At 41.6% G+C, this 15179-nt stretch overlaps 1 protein-coding gene and 1 long non-coding RNA gene across 4 annotated transcripts; one reads left to right on the top strand and one right to left on the bottom strand.

Annotated features, from left to right (window-relative positions):
* Window positions 1–27: 27 nt before the first annotated feature.
* RNF8 (ring finger protein 8) lies at window positions 28–12890 on the top strand. Of its 3 annotated transcripts, none has more exons than XM_066546557.1 (8): window positions 28–295; window positions 2558–2686; window positions 4217–4954; window positions 6035–6097; window positions 6471–6560; window positions 7719–7826; window positions 8811–9022; window positions 10872–11030. In XM_066546557.1, the coding sequence occupies exons 1-8, from the start codon at window positions 206–208 to the stop codon at window positions 10909–10911; spliced, it is 1470 nt and encodes a 489-aa protein (XP_066402654.1). In that variant the 5' UTR covers window positions 28–205; the 3' UTR covers window positions 10912–11030. The 3 variants fall into 3 exon arrangements, with proteins under 3 accessions (XP_066402654.1, XP_066402652.1, XP_066402653.1); XM_066546555.1 differs by having other exon boundaries at window positions 29–295; window positions 8811–9015; window positions 10872–12890; XM_066546556.1 differs by lacking the exon at window positions 28–295 and adding an exon at window positions 926–1013 and having other exon boundaries at window positions 8811–9015; window positions 10872–12890.
* Window positions 10547–15173, bottom strand: LOC136554533 (uncharacterized). Its single transcript, XR_010783346.1, has 3 exons — window positions 14886–15173; window positions 12446–12985; window positions 10547–10623 (listed from the first exon to the last, which is right to left on the bottom strand). It is a non-coding gene; the product is annotated as an uncharacterized lncRNA (long non-coding RNA).
* Between the last annotated feature and the right edge of the window lie 6 nt (window positions 15174–15179).

Raw genomic sequence — 15179 nt, 5'->3', positions numbered from 1 at the left:
ACGCGGCGGGGCTGCGGGGAAGCACCGCGGGACGGTGGGAAAGCGCCGCGCCGCCGGCCCCGCGGCGAACGCGCGGGCTCCGGTCGCAGCCCGGGTTCTGTCGGGGCGGCCATCCCATTCCGCCCCATCCCATTCCGCCCCCTGCGAGCGCCGTCCCCGCCCCCGCCGCAGCGATCGCTGCCGCCGGTTGCGGCGGGCGGGCGCCATGGCGGTGCGCGGGGTGCCGTGCCTGGCCTGGTGCCTCCGCCGAGTCGGGGCCAGTGGCGACTGGCTCCTGCTGGAGGCCGGCACGCAGGTGAGCCGCGCCGGGCTCCGGCCCTCGGAGCGGGCGGGTGGGCACGGCTCTCGAGGTGCAGTTTGGTGGGGTCTCGTGGTTTCTTGCAGCGCTTCCCAGGAGGGAAAAGCACCGCCTCGTCCCGCTTAAGGAGCAGCCTCCGTTCGGGGCCGTTCGGAGCGGCCGCCGTTCAGCCCCGGTAACGCCCGAGGGCGGGGAGGGCGGACCCCGGCGCTGGAGTCGCCTTGGTCAAGCCTTCGCTTGTTTAAATCTTTAAATTCTTCTGTCGTATTTAGATAGAGTTGTTCGTGTGACGGTAACGTAAGTGAGGACTCAGGGAGTCCGTAGCCTAATTAACAAGGCGATGCTTTTGGCGAGGTTAACAGTACCTAAGGCATTAGGTATTCAGGTGTAAACGAGGTCATGTTTAAATTGTGTTAGTTATGTTTTGGTGCAGTACAGAAATAGCCATTTTCTCAGCGATCGTGGTTTTTAATTGAAAAATGTGCTCTGGTACTCTTCCCTAAAACCCAGCAGGCAAAGATGTGTGCTCACGTTGGGGCAGTGTAAGAGGATTGCTGTTATGGTGGTCAAAATCAGGTGGTGTGGCTGATGCTGTCGCCAAGGCCTTGTGCTCACACACTGCAAAAAGCACCCATCCAAATCAATGCTTTTGTTACTCTCCCATCATGGATTTGAAGCCCTGAGATGTGCAGATCTCCTCGGTGAAGGACTGGAGGTAACTCACCTTGCAGCCAGGGCACTGATAATTGTGTAGGGAATCCAGTTTGGGATGTTACTGCTCTGATTGTCTGCACAGTGGTTGTCATTTGCAGCAGGGAGGCTGATGGCATTCTGGTGCTGGTAGGTGTGCCAGGCCACAGAGCACAAACTGCTTTTGCTGGAGATTTAAATCATAATCATAGAATATCCTGAGTTGGTAGGGACTCACAAGGATCATTGAGTCCAGCTCCTGACTGCCCAGGACAGCCCTAAGAATCACACCACATGCCTGAGAGTGTTGTCCAAACGCTTCTTGAACATTATCAGGCTTGGTGCTGTGACCACTTTGGTGCCAAAGGACACAGCTGATATGGGGATGGGATGTGATTTGCCAGTACTGCTGTGAGCAGCACTGAACTCCAGCAGGTGAGAGGTAACATCTTGGACCCCTGTTTGCTAAATGAACTTGATTAAGGGGGAGTTTTGTGACTGGCCCTGCTTACTCTCACTCATATTGGTATGTGAGGTCCTGCATATGTGTGTGACTGGCCCCTGAGGATGCCACTGCAGGAACAAGCTGGTTTTATGTTTGAATCCTCATGAAGAAGGGAGTCTTTATCCATTTGAATCTCTGTACCTCTTACATATGTAATCCATGCTGACAGAAAACTATATGAAACATTTAAGGGGTAGACACTAACACGGTTAAGTTTGCTTTTGTCATCTTAATTTGCTTCCTTGCCTTTGGTTATGACATGGGGGTCTGAGTTCTTGCTCTAAACTCAAGCTGAGAACTGCTCAGGTAATGCAATGCACACATGAATTAAGAGAAGTGTGCAGAGGAGGCAGCAGAGGGAGGGAGAGTAGGGATGTGCTTTAAATAGCAATCTGAAATTAGATGAGATTCAATAAGATACTGTGCAATAGTACAATTAAATTATGTCCCTTCTTCCAGAAGATACTATTAGAGTCTAATCCAGTTACTTAGATCACTTTTACTACTGGTTATGAGCTGCATGTAGCTTAGGTTCTGAGCCATAAGATTGATGGTGTGACTTACAAAAGTATTGTGTATTTAGGGCAATGTTGAGTGTGCACTTTTTTGATGGCAGTTTTCTGGGCTATATTTTTCCTGTATCTTTCCGGTTCACAAATGGTTGAACAGATGATCTAGCAAAAGAAAAGGGTAAGAAGTAATCTTGGTCCCACACACAACAGTGCTAGTTTGAAGAAATGGTTAGGTAATGACTGAGGTGGGACACAGATGGCTTGTGAGCGGCTTTGAGCAGCTTTGCTGCTGAGGAAGATTTCCATGAAACCAAGGTTGTAATGTGCCTCAGAGAAATAAAAATTTCCTAAGTGGGAGAGAAGGATAATACTTTGTAAGCTTCCATTTTCTATGTACTCTCAAATTTCAATGAAAAAAATCATGATATGCCAAACTTTTTGGAATAACCATAAAATGTTGATCTAGAGTTTTGCTGTACTTAAATTGAAATGCCATAAACTGAATTGACCATGTCATTACTGATTACAGTAACTACACTACTTTATTTTTAGGTGACTATTGGCCGAGGATTAGATATCACGTACCAGCTGGTGTCAAAAACCTGTCCCCTGATGATCTCTCGTAAGCACTGTGTCTTCCAGCAGAATGCAGAAGGGCAGTGGACTGTCAAGGATAACAAGGTACAGAGACCAGTTGAAGACCTGGTACTCTGAGATTCATGGAATAGAATCCATTGTTTTGGATCTAGCAATGTATGGGCTTTGATACAGAAAAAGTGTGATAGAAGGTCCATGGGAATGTGTCTTACCTGTTGTGCACTTCCAGCAGGAAACTTCAGTCTGCTGCAGTAGGGATGCAAACTGGATTACTTTCTCTATGTAGATCCACCTCTTGGTTTAGCATTTTTCAGACCAGTGTGGCCCGGCCAAGGGCACTTTGCAGTCTATGAACCTGTTTGGTGTTGCTTTGTTAAAAAATACCCTATATGAATTTTGACATAGCATTTTATCCTTTCAAAAGGATAACATTATTGGAGTGCTAATGAAAAGATGAAGTGCAACTCCTTATTGTAGTGACACAATTGCTTTAATGATAATCAACTTCAACAAGAATCTAGTGTTAGAAAAACCAAGCTTCATGTTGTGTTCAAATGAGTTTCTCCTGAAAGTTCTCCTCAGCTGATTAGGATAAAATGTTGGTGTCAGAGTCCTCAGGTGTGTCTCATTTTGACTTCAGTAATCTGTTTTTTATATCATGATCTCTTCACTTTCTCATTTGGTCTGAAAACAGTAAAATGAATAATTTGCTTTAAAACAGCACTGGTAGAACAAAAATGTTCAACACGTCATGTACATTTGAAGGATGTTTGGGTTGACAGCAGATTAGTCAGAAAGGAATGGAGTGGCTACTATTAAAATTACACTGCTCTTAAACAAAACCCTCTTGTAGTACATGTATAAACTTGAAAACCTAGTGTTATTGCATGATAGGAAACATCTGCCATAGATTAACTATTAAAAGTTTTCACTGTTGACCAGTTGGTCAGTTTGTTTCATTGAATCTCATTATGTCAGTTCCTAGTGTTTCTGCAGTTCATCCTGAGCACAGAGCAGTTTTGCTGGTTTTGAAAACTATTTCTTGAGCTAATTTTGAAACCTTTTTTGTGCTTTGAACATTATCTCTAGAAGAACATTTTCCTTCTTTACAGTGTCCTTGCATTAATGAAAAACTTTGTTTTCTTCAAGGAGTATAGCCAATGCTTCTTTCAATTTCCTATTTTTTTTCTGGAATTTCAGGCAACATTGATTGTCAGGAAAAATTACTGTAGTATTCTATGTTCCTGAGAATGATCTATTGTGGAGTCTTTTAATTATTTAGTTCTTATTTCTGAGGCTTTTGTGCAGGTTTTTCCCCTCAGAGTTCATTGTTTTCCTTCTGCACAAGCATGTATTTCAGAATGTTGTTCTTGGTGCTTGTACACAAAATCTATAATGCAAGAATAATGTGCAGTAAATAATACAGTGCAGTAATTGTAATAAATGCAACACTGAGCCTGTAAACTGGATATCACAAGGTTTATTTGAAGAGGTGGCTTGTTCTGATTAAAGCACTGAAGAGGTTGGCTGTGTTTATTTACAGTTGCCAGAAATAACTTTCAGAGGACACTGTAACTGCATATTAAATTTTGGTGGTTCTGTGTTTATTGGCAGAGTCTAAATGGAGTTTGGCTTAATAAACAGCGCCTGGATCCATCAAAAGTCTATCCTATAGCTGAAGGAGACCGTATCGAGTTGGGAGTGCCTTTGGAAAACAGAGAGACTGCTGAATATGAGTATGAAGTAATTAAAGATGAATGGGAGAAAATTAGACCCTTTTTAGCCCAAAGAAGTGACCTGGGGAAAGCTAAGAGTTCAAGACCTAAACGTAAATTCAGTTTGGAGGAATTGGAGACATGTGAATCAGAAGGCCCTTCAAACTCCAGATGTAAAAGAGACAGAATGTCCTGTGGCAGTGAACCTTTAGATAAATCATGGAGACAGGCAGAGGAGGCCAGACGGCTAACAGAGAAGATGGATGTCAAGCTGCCTTCTCCTGGACCCAGTGAGGGGGATAGTGGTCCAGGGCATGGTAGCCCTGTTCACTCCAAAGCTGTGACTGTCCTCCAGCAGGACCAGAAAGGCTCTGGTCTTGTAGAGTCATGGACTGGCTTGAAAAAGCTGAGAAAATCTCTAGAAGATACAATGAAATTAAAGGTCAAAGTGCAGGAGAAGCAGACTGCAGTTCTAAATGTCAAGCAGAAGCGCAGGAAATGTGATCAGAAGGAGATCCTAGTAATGGAACAGGAGCTGCAGGAGTTGCAGAACCAACTCTGCATGGAACAAGAGCATCAGCAGCAGCAGGTGGAAGAGCTGGAGAGGACATTCTGTAAAGAGCAGCAGAAGCTAGAGGTATAGTGGTGGCAATAATTTTGACCTGTGTCTTCACTTTGATGGAATGCTTCATATAAGGCATTGATCCAAAATAGCTCTTGAACAGTAACAAAAATAGTGCTTGTGTGATTTACCCCTACTAAAGTTTTCGTGGAAGTATTTAACTTAGCATGTATCACAGTGCACGTACCAAAAGAAAGTGCAGAGACACAAGAGATTTGGCTGCATGGGGAATTCAGAAAAAGGTGCAAAATAAAGCATTTTAGTTGGTAAAGAAGCATGTTTTTAAATAAAAAAAATGAAAGTCATTGCATGATCTCTCTTGCTTATAGAGAGGACAAGTAGAAAAATAATCACTTAAAGTGTGAATTTCTCTCAGTATATGGCTGAAATAAAGCCCAGTTTGCATGGCAAGTGCACTGTCTTTACAGTCAATGAAATTCTGTATGCCTTAATCCCTGGGGGGGAAGTAGATTATTTTCCTACTTTCAAAAAACCCTCTCTTGCAATCTGTAAGTACCTTAAAGCAGTAAGTATATGTGATAAGTTGCTTTTTTGGTAACAGACAGAAATCTGTTTGAATGAGACTGCTCAAAATCGGGTTTAAAGAAAGTGAGGATTCATCTTGGAGTGAGTCTAATAATTTATTAGTTACTTCCTTAAAGTCTACTGCTAAAGGCAAGATACCAGTATCAGAAGTACAGAAAGTTTGGAGTTGTGTCCTTGGAAACAATGGGACATTTACCTGGAGCTTTAGGTATCTCTGAAGTCTTTGAACGTACTCAGAGACAGAGTTGCAGCTTTTAAGCTGTTGCTGATCTCTTTGCTTCTATGAATATGCTGGTGCCTTTTGAGCTAGAATAATGTGGAGGTGTTCCAAATATGGAACTGTAAATGATATATCCATTTTAACTCAGTAAATGATCGGTCTAATTTCTTTTGTACACATGTAACCCTTGAGTGGAACATCTCACCGCTTGTTGAAAATCAGTGTTGTTTCCTTAAGCATATCCTCTAAAGAGAGTGTGCAGAGTAGTAATTTTCTCTCTTATGTTCTTCAAGTCTTTTTTTTTTCCCCCCACTTCTTACCCCACCCAGGGAGAAAAGTGTCAACAAGGGGAAGAGAATCTGAAGGAGCAGCTGGCCCAGGTCCTGCAAGAGGCAAGTGATTATGAGTCTAGGTTTGGTCTAACTGTGTAACTCGGATATTTAAATCTTTCCAAATGTTGTGGACTCTTGGTAGAAGACAAGGACTGTGCCTTAGGTGACTGAATAAAAACCTAACTGAAGTGAAAGAATAACCTGGAAGAGGGAATGCAAAGAGTGATGGCACGGGGAAGGTCATAAATAACTGGCAGTGCAATCCAATTTTAAGTTAAAGATAAACTGCCTTAACACCTCAACTTATATGTGTTGCTCTTCTAGAGGAGAATAGGAGAAATGAGTGTGCTGAACCTTATGACTATGACGATGTATCTTTAATAGGATAGCTTAGAATGGTACTCTTATAACTTCTGGAATGGTATTGTTACAGCATCGTGCTTTGATGGAAGAACTGAATCGTAATAAAAAAGATTTTGAGGAGATAATTCGAGCCAAAAATAAAGAACTGGAGGAAACCAAGGTAAGGAATAACTGCATTCTTAGTTTTATTCATAAGTGAAACACGATATGCTGCATGAGCAGAGGAAATGGTTTATTTAACATTAATCTTGGCTCTGCCTGGCTTCCTATAGTGCAAAATTTCTGTGTTTTGAGGTGGCAGCCAACACTGGAAGGAGGCACCTTGCCCTTTTCATAAATTGATGTCAAACAGTTGTTATTAGATCTTTCTCAATCATAAAGAAAGCCCAAAGCAGCTGAACAGTGCATTTTGGAAGAGAAATGGGCCCATTGCACACTTTCTTTGAAAAACAAACAAAAAACCAAGCCAGAAATAACAGGAAAAAATCCACTGGCAAACCAAAAGTGTTTGAAAAGTGAGGTGCTTCATTTTCAGTCAAAGTGTACTCAAGTAAAACTGCATTGTGACAGCAGTTCCAGAAGGGATTGTAGGACAGAACCAACATGGAATTTGAATAATGAATGAGATAAACCACAGTTCTTCCTGCCCTTGACACAAAGTGATGAGTGGAAAATAATTAAGGAGATCCTTTCCTGTGTCTTACTTTTGGAAGTTATCACATTATCCACCACTGACAGTTTGCTTTGTTTTTTTAATGTCATCTTTGGAAATTTAGTTTCAACTATTGCTTCAGTTAGTAGAATTTTCCTGTTATTTTTAGAAGATAGAGCAGGTACTTAGCCTAATCAACCTAATTTAACTCTTAACAGGCAAACAAAAAGATTAGGTTGTTAAATGCAAGTAAATGTTTTAAACTGTATTACTTCCTTTTTTTAGTATTTGAGGTGTTTAGTCTGTTGGTTGTTGTGCTTTTTATATCAGACACAAAAAAAAATACTGATTAAAGCCGAACTCTTGCTAGGAACAGGTTGAAAAAGATTCTGAAAAGATTGATCTGCTGGTAGTTACTTTAGGCTGAAGGGAATTTTGGGTAATGGCTGTTCTCTCTTCCAAGTTCTCCATAGTAGGTGGGAATATTCTCAATACTGTTGAGACTAGAAAGAGGAAAGAGATTACAGATCTGGGTATGTGATAGATATCCACTCCACTTGACGTGTGGAGATTTACAGTATGATTTTCTTCCCCTGCACACACTCCTGCCAATTGAGAAAAATCTTGTTCTTTGTTGATACACAACAACATGTACTTTTCCACCAGGAGGAGAAGGAAAAGGTGAGAGCCCAAAAAGAAGAGGTGTTGAATCAGATGAATGATGTGTTGGAGAATGAGTTGCAGTGCACAATCTGTTCTGAGCACTTTATCGAGGTATGTTTAAACCTGTATGGGTTTGCCAGTAAAAAGAGAGACTTGAGAAGCTTTCCATAGCTCTAGTAACACAATATTTAAGCCCTTTTCTTTACTTACCTTGTTTAACAGTCCCAACAGACCCACAGTGAGTTCTTATGGGAAAGAGTTGATCCAGAGATCTATTCCATCTGCTCTGACTATTCTCTGCTTGACAGCAAGTTCAGCTTTCATGTCTCTATCTGCATAGACAAGAGTGCTTAATCCTAAAATGCACATAAGTTTGGAGCACTTGTGTAGGTTTTTGAACTGGTGCCCTGAGTTGCTGCTGACAGCTGCTTGGGAAAGAATTATTTTGTAGTGGACCTTGCTTTAAGCTGACTAGAGTTGGACTGTTTGAGGTTTAGCTATATGGAGAGGTTAGTAAAGGAAGGGAGGTACAGTATTCAGTCAAGTCCTGGGATGTTTATATTGTTCAGATAAACTTTTTCTTTGAGAAATTGGCCTGTTTTCATTTGATTCTACAAGTTATAGTGTATGCTTGTCGTGTAGACTGTTATTTTTGTTTATGTTTTGCTAGAAGGTCAGTTTCATTACATTATTGTTTTACTATGGGAAACCTGATGTGTTAGCCTTGTTATAATGGCTTAAGAGCTAGCTGAAATTTTAATTTCTGGTTTCTCAGTATATTAAGATGCTATTTTGCAGTATCTGAGTTTTTTCCATAATTTATCCTTTTCAAATTGGGGTAACTTGTAATAAAATTAATTACTTTTTCCTGTTTCTGACTTGCTGTGACTTACAGTGACTCCATTAACTGACTTGTAATGCTGGCCTGGGGGAGTTTGTGAGTGACTCCTGTGAAGGCCCTAAAGGCTTTGGGCTCTCCAGTCCCTTTCCCTATACAAAATATTCATCTAATATTTCCCTGTATTCAGTACATATTTGCTCGACAGTGCCTGTGTGAGCTTGCTGTGACCAGTGTCCTTCTGCTGAATCCCACAGGCGGTCACTCTGAACTGTGCACACAGCTTCTGCTCCTACTGCATCAATGAGTGGACAAAACGTAAAGTGGAGTGCCCTATCTGCAGGCAGGAGATCAAATCAAAGACACGCTCTCTGGTGCTGGACAACTGCATTAACAGGATGGTAGAAAAACTGGATGTGGAAATGAAAGAGCATCGCCTGAGCCTTATCAGAGAGCGGAAAGGTGAGAGGTGGGTGGATGTTGCACGATGAGTACAATCTCTTATTCCATCTATTTTGCACAACTTTCTTTGGCACCTATATACCAAGAAGATGCTCAGGGAATGCTGCAGAAACACAAAAAAAACCCAAAAAACGAGATCTCTCAACTAACTAGCTTTACTGCACAGTAAAACAAAATTAGTACAAAGTTTGGAAAAAGGCTTCAGTATGAATTTCATGGTCTGGCAGGAAAACTTAATTTAACCATGCTAAAGGTTATGCTCTTTGAAAGAGATCACAACAAATAAAGGCAAAAATACATAGAATGGTCCTTGAAAAATTTACCAGGCACTTTTGATTAAACTGTGGAGTACCTAATTACAGAAACTCAGCAGACCTGACAAGAAGCTCTGAATTCTTTTCTATGTGCTAGATTTATGTAGGAAGTCTCTGAAAGAGACACTGGTATATCATGTAAGTATGGCTGAACTGACAGTTGCTCTGAGATGTTTATTTTTGTGGAATTAAAGCCACTGTGGCTTACAGGCATAACATCTTGCCTAGTTGTTGCTAAAATACTGTGCATGATGGTGATTGGTTTATTAAAAACCCCAGTATGGGTTATTCCTAGTCTGCTTCCTTCTAAATTTCTTTCTAGAGCACTTGACATTGGTATCTAGGTGCTGAAATGTAGATGTCTGTTCCTGCTACCCATTAAATTTCTATTGCTGTATTCTCTTAAGTAATTGTTTTGTTTTCCCTTCATAGAGAGGAGTGCATGATCCTTAATTTTGCAGTGTATCAAATTGTATTTTTATCAAAAGAAAGGTGCTTTTGATAGATGTTCCATGGTGACATAGAGTGACATCACTAAGCAGTGCTAGTTCAAGCCTGAAATGATAACCTATGTAACCCTTTTAGTCTGATTCCCTCAGGAAGTGCTGCATTGCTGAGAGGCTGCCCAGCTCAGCTACAAGAATTGCTTTTACCTCTGTGGAACTGAGGCAGCCTCTGTGCAATGCGTGCATCTGCAGAGTGCCACAGTGCTCCTAAGTGTCTGCTCAGGTCCCTGATGGGCACTAGCTGAAGTGGTGCCTTCATTGCAACCCATTGCGTGCTACACCAGTGGTCTTCATCCTTGCTCAAACAAAAAGCAAATGAGTTCATAGCGTACCTTCAGAAATAATTACCAGTAGGAAATAATTTAAATTTACTGTGACACATTTCAGCTGGAAGGTGAAATGGTTTCTGTGCCTCTTTTTGTGCAGTGATGGAAACATTTTGATTGAAATGAAGATAACCATTTGTCTCTTTAAAATTAATTCCTAAGAAATATACCCGTTAAAAGAAGAGTAGTGTTGGAAGTGGCACTTAAGAAGCTGTCAAGGCTTTCTAAGAAACCTTTCTAGGAGTCTTAGTAGCCCCAGCACTAGAAGGACAGCTTGCAGTCTTAAATAGATGAAGCTTTTGATTAGGCTATAAATGTCCTGAACAAACAGTACTTGTTTGAGAGCCCCTTACCACGTTTTTTTCTTTCCTTTTCTTACCTGTCAAGACACTGTTAGCCACTTCCATTGCCTGTTGTGTCCCTGTGAAGGGGTGGAGAATGTCTCCTCCTCACCTGTGTTACCTTAATAGGAAAAGACATAGAGAACACTTTAGAGCACTTAAGAAAACAAGCAAATAAATAACTCCCATTCCTTTGGTTTTTTTAATGCTGAAAACTGAAATGAAAAAGGCCTATATCCTGCAGTTTGAAAGACTTATTGCAAACTGACCGTGAGAAGCTCAAATATAGTTTCAAAGACAAGTCGTAATTTAGCACTTGTGGGTACAGTGGTCACAGCTAACTTTTATATCTGTGTGTTTTGAATGCAGAGAAACAGAATGTGATGGTGAAGCCAGCCACGGACAGTGACAACGGTGTCCCTTCTACCACCTACTCCATCTTGTCAATGAACAGTTGTGACAGTGAGGACTCTGAGGAGGATTCTGCCTATAGTGAAAGCTACTATGTTATCTGAACATTGTTACTGTAGACTTATTGCCCCTGTGCTGCCTAGAACCAACCCAATGGTGTTTGGTTGACTGCTGCTGGAGGAATGGACTGGGCACCTGGAAGGACCTGTCAGGAGGCTGGAGCTGTAAACTAGCAGCATTTGGAAGAAGGATCTTGTTTTCCAAATGAATGCACAGAAGCTTGATCTCTAAAACAAAATTGGGTTTGTGAGAGAACAGACTGCCATTATGCTGGCTAATTGAATTACAAACCCTAAACTTCCTACTTTAGCTTGTGACCTGCTCAGTGTAATGAAAGAATTTGTATTGAATCATTGCCCTTTCCCTAACAAATTACATGTTTACATCAGCATCCCTTATTTCAGGCAACAGAGGGAATGTCCCAAGCCTTTGGAGAACTTGGCCATCCCCACCCGCAGGCAGGAGATAGGTATAGCAGGAAAAAGTGCCAATGTGGGTTTTCCTCTTGAATTTCATATGGCAACTAGAGTCATCCCAGGCCTTTGGCATTGAAGGTGATAAAGGGGGGGATACAGACACTGTTGGCTGCAAGTGCATTGTAAGCTAGCTGCTGGCCATCAGCTTGCTCTGTTTATGTAGCCCATTTTCCATTAGATAGGGATAGAGGAGATTAAATCTTCCAGAAGCCTTTAGCTAGTGTTCTTTTCATTTAGTGTCTTTGGTTTGTTCCCTCTTCAGGCTTTTGCATAAAGGATTTTAGAACTGGGAAGCAGCACATCCAGAAACTTTTAGCAATGACTTTAAAAACGTATAATCAGCAGCAAGAGAGGAACCTCTGCATCTTTAGGTGTACTGCTCTCCAAATTAATGAAATGTCCTGTTGGCAGGGTAGGAAAGCAGCATCCATAGACAACCACAAGATACAGAATGAAGCACTTCTTTTTATTGTTTACAAGACCTAACTGTTGAGCTGTGGGTTGTACTACTCTCATGCCAAATCACTTGTTCATAAGAGATTGATCAAGTCTTGCCTCATCCTATCATGTATTTGTCTGTTGAGTTCCATTTTCTAGTGACTTACGCTTTTGACTTAGCTGTTACATAGAAAGGACTCTTACACTGTGAGAACAGGATGGGGAAACCCTTCTCATCTATAATATTTTTTTGGCTCTTTGTATATACCTTTTTGGTTCTATGTTTATTTTGTTTAAGAACAAAAATATAAATCCATTTTTGCATTAGTGTTCTTTGGTGCAGCCACTGAGATGTCGTCTAGTTGTCTTAGGCTTTCTTTAGAAAACAGACTATCTAATTTAATGACTTTGCTTCATTTTTTGATTGCTGTATGCAGTGTGACTATTGTAAAGTTAATTGAAAGACATTTGTATTCAGGAACTGATCAAAGACAGCCCAATCCTTCAAGACTGTGACTACCCTAATGCTAATTTAATAGCTACAATCATACCTCTTACCTGCTTCCCCCGAGAAAGATCCCATTAGAAAGGTGCATGAATGATGTCCTAAGGGAGTAGTGCTGACAAATTTGATCAGTAGGATTCAAACAGGGGAGGCCTGATCTGTGGGCCAGGCAGCTTGCTTAAAACTTTAGTGTAAGGTTTCTTTTGTGAAGGAGACATTACATCTTCTGTATTCTTCTTTCTCTTTTAATGTTCGTTTTCTGTATGTGCTCTTGAGAGTTTCTTTTGTGAATAGATGCTTTCTAGAATGAGCAAGAGAAGAGAACTCCTCAAAATGCTCATGAAATAGGCTGATGTGGAACAGGCATTTCCGATGAAGAGGAGTGGAAGGAAAATACTCTGGTTACATAGGACTGCGAATTCTTCGACTCTGTATCTCTTCCATACTGCTGTGTTTTTTTTCTCGTTTCATTTTGCAAAATACATATTTATTTTATTACGTTGGTGTTTATGCATATTGCAGAGAAGGATAATACTTCCCCTGGTAGCAGAGTGGTAATCTTCGGTTTGGTTTCTGATTGTGTCCTCTTTTCACTAGAACACAAAGAATGTAAGTGGTGTATTACAAATTATTTTCACTCTTACTGGTAGATGCACAGTGTGAAAATGTCCACAGAGAGAGGTTAAGTATTAATAGTGTCCACTGACAAAAGCAGACCTGTGTATCTGCAGTGTGCTCTCCTTTGCTCTAAGGTCTGGATCCTTTCTTCTACTTGGTTGTCTGCTTGGTTCTACTTGGCTGTGCCCTCGGAGATATTATGCCCTGAACTGTTACCTGTCTTGGGATGGCATCAAGTGCTTCCAGATGTCAGGCTACAACTGAGCTAGTCACAGATGGTGCAGGGCAGGTTCAAGACTTGCTGTTTCCCTTAGAAGACAGCTGTCAGGTAGTGTGATAATCAGACACTTTCAGAGCAATACAATGTCAGCATCAGTGGAAGAGTTGGGAAGGGGTGCTGGTAAAAGAGGATCACCACAGAGGGGTGTTTACCTCATACAGATCTGTGGAGTCCAAGACCAATCTGACAATCTTGTGCAGGAAAAATATACCACGTGTGTGGTGAGCCTGCCGCAGGCAGAGCGGGAGCTTCAGACAAAGTTTAGTTATTAAAGAAGCCCTCCCATTGAGCCACAAGGTGCAGACAGGGCCCCCTTGCTTTCTTCTCAGAGAGGAGCCTGGATGCAGCTGGATCCAATCTTAGCCCCAGACTGCCAGTGGTTCATGTGTAAAGGATTATATAGGTGTAAATAAACCTTTATACAACTTGGTCCTGGAGGATTTAAGGATGGTAAACCAGATATATAAATATGTATGATTTATTATGATAATGATTGGACAAAAAGATCTTATCAGAATTATTTACTAAACAGTATAGGAGGTAGAACAGCTCTTACAGTGCACTATGATGCAATATTGAAGCAATTGTCTTAAAGCAATTGTATTAAAGCTAGGAAAAAACCCAGTTAAGTAGAGATAATGTTATTCACCCATGACTAATTTCTTCTGCTCAGTCATGAGGAGTAAACTTGAGCAGCATCCTCTGTCAAGGGAGAAATCTTCACACATACACTTCAAGAAAGGGTATATTAAAATATATTTGGGACTGGGTTTTTATAGTACGAAGTTATTGACTGTCAATCATAGGTCTCCAGGCTAGCTGTGTCAGCTCAGCAACTTTGGATAAATTATCCGTAGTATCGCTTATTGGTTCTGGGTATTTTACTAGGTCTACCACATCTTCATCTCACTATCAGGATGTTTAATTTTGGGACTGATGAGTCAGACTGGTTTCAGCATTATTGAGCATCTAAAGCATCATGATGACCGCGTCTTCATTTACCATTGATAGCTTTTCCCATAGTCATTGTTCAAGTTGTTTTTCCCATTCCAGGCAAGCATCCTGCTACAGAGCCTTAGCAACAACTGTCAAATCTAACTGCAGAACATGTAACAGACAATTCAGTAATCCAGCTCTGCCCCCCTTCCCCCAAGTGAAGTGCAGGTTTTCTTTTCCAAAGGTATGCTCTGACTAGTCAATGTTTTACTTTCTCCTCCTCATCCTCCTGTCCTGCCATAACTCAACCTATTTAGACACACAGTTTACGGCAACTACATAACCATGAGCCACACTTCCCAAGTAGGATCCCCCTGTCTCTTGATACTACTGTGTTTGCTTTGGTTTTGTGAGACTAAGCATTCCAGCTTGTGTGCTGAGCTCTGTGTCTCCAGGGTTCGAGCTTAATGCAAACTACAAGACGGCTCCCAGGATTAGGTTGGAAAAGGCCTCTGAGGTCATCGAGTCCAACCTATGACTGAACACCACCATGGGAACCAGACAATGGTACTGAGTGCCATATCCAGTCTTTCCTTGAGCATCTCCAGGGATGGTGACTCCACTACCTCCCCGGGTAGCACATTCCAATGTCGAATCACCTTTTTTGTAGAGGAATTCCTCCGGCTGTCCAACCTGAACCTCCCCTGCGCAGTCAGGGGTTATAGCCTCTTGTCCTGGCACTGATGGCTGGGGGGGAAGAGGCCGATCCCCGCTTGGCTGCGACCTTCTGGGACTTGTAGAGAGCGATAAAGTCATCCCTGAGCCTCCTCTTCTCCAGCCTAAAACACTCCTACCTTCCGCTACGCTACACGATCGATAAACATTTTTATATCCATATATTTACAAATTATTAAGTCTGCAGCGTTTTCTACAGAACCCCGGGGTTTCAGCGC

The sequence above is a fragment of the Molothrus aeneus genome, chromosome 3 (assembly GCF_037042795.1).
Source record: "Molothrus aeneus isolate 106 chromosome 3, BPBGC_Maene_1.0, whole genome shotgun sequence".
NCBI classification, from domain to species: Eukaryota; Metazoa; Chordata; class Aves; order Passeriformes; family Icteridae; genus Molothrus; species Molothrus aeneus.
The sequence above is the reverse complement of the archived record's forward strand: the minus strand, read 5'-3'. Positions and strand labels throughout refer to the sequence as shown.

Bases quoted from the DNA above. Each gene is read 5' to 3' on its own strand.
- RNF8 (XM_066546555.1), top strand. From the start codon at position 206: ATGGCGGTGCGCGGGGTGCCGTGCCTGGCCTGGTGCCTCCGCCGAGTC. The intron at 6,098-6,470 runs GCAAGTGATTAT...GTATTGTTACAG, and splicing joins TGGCCCAGGTCCTGCAAGAG to CATCGTGCTTTGATGGAAGA. The intron at 6,561-7,718 runs GTAAGGAATAAC...CTTTTCCACCAG, and splicing joins AAGAACTGGAGGAAACCAAG to GAGGAGAAGGAAAAGGTGAG.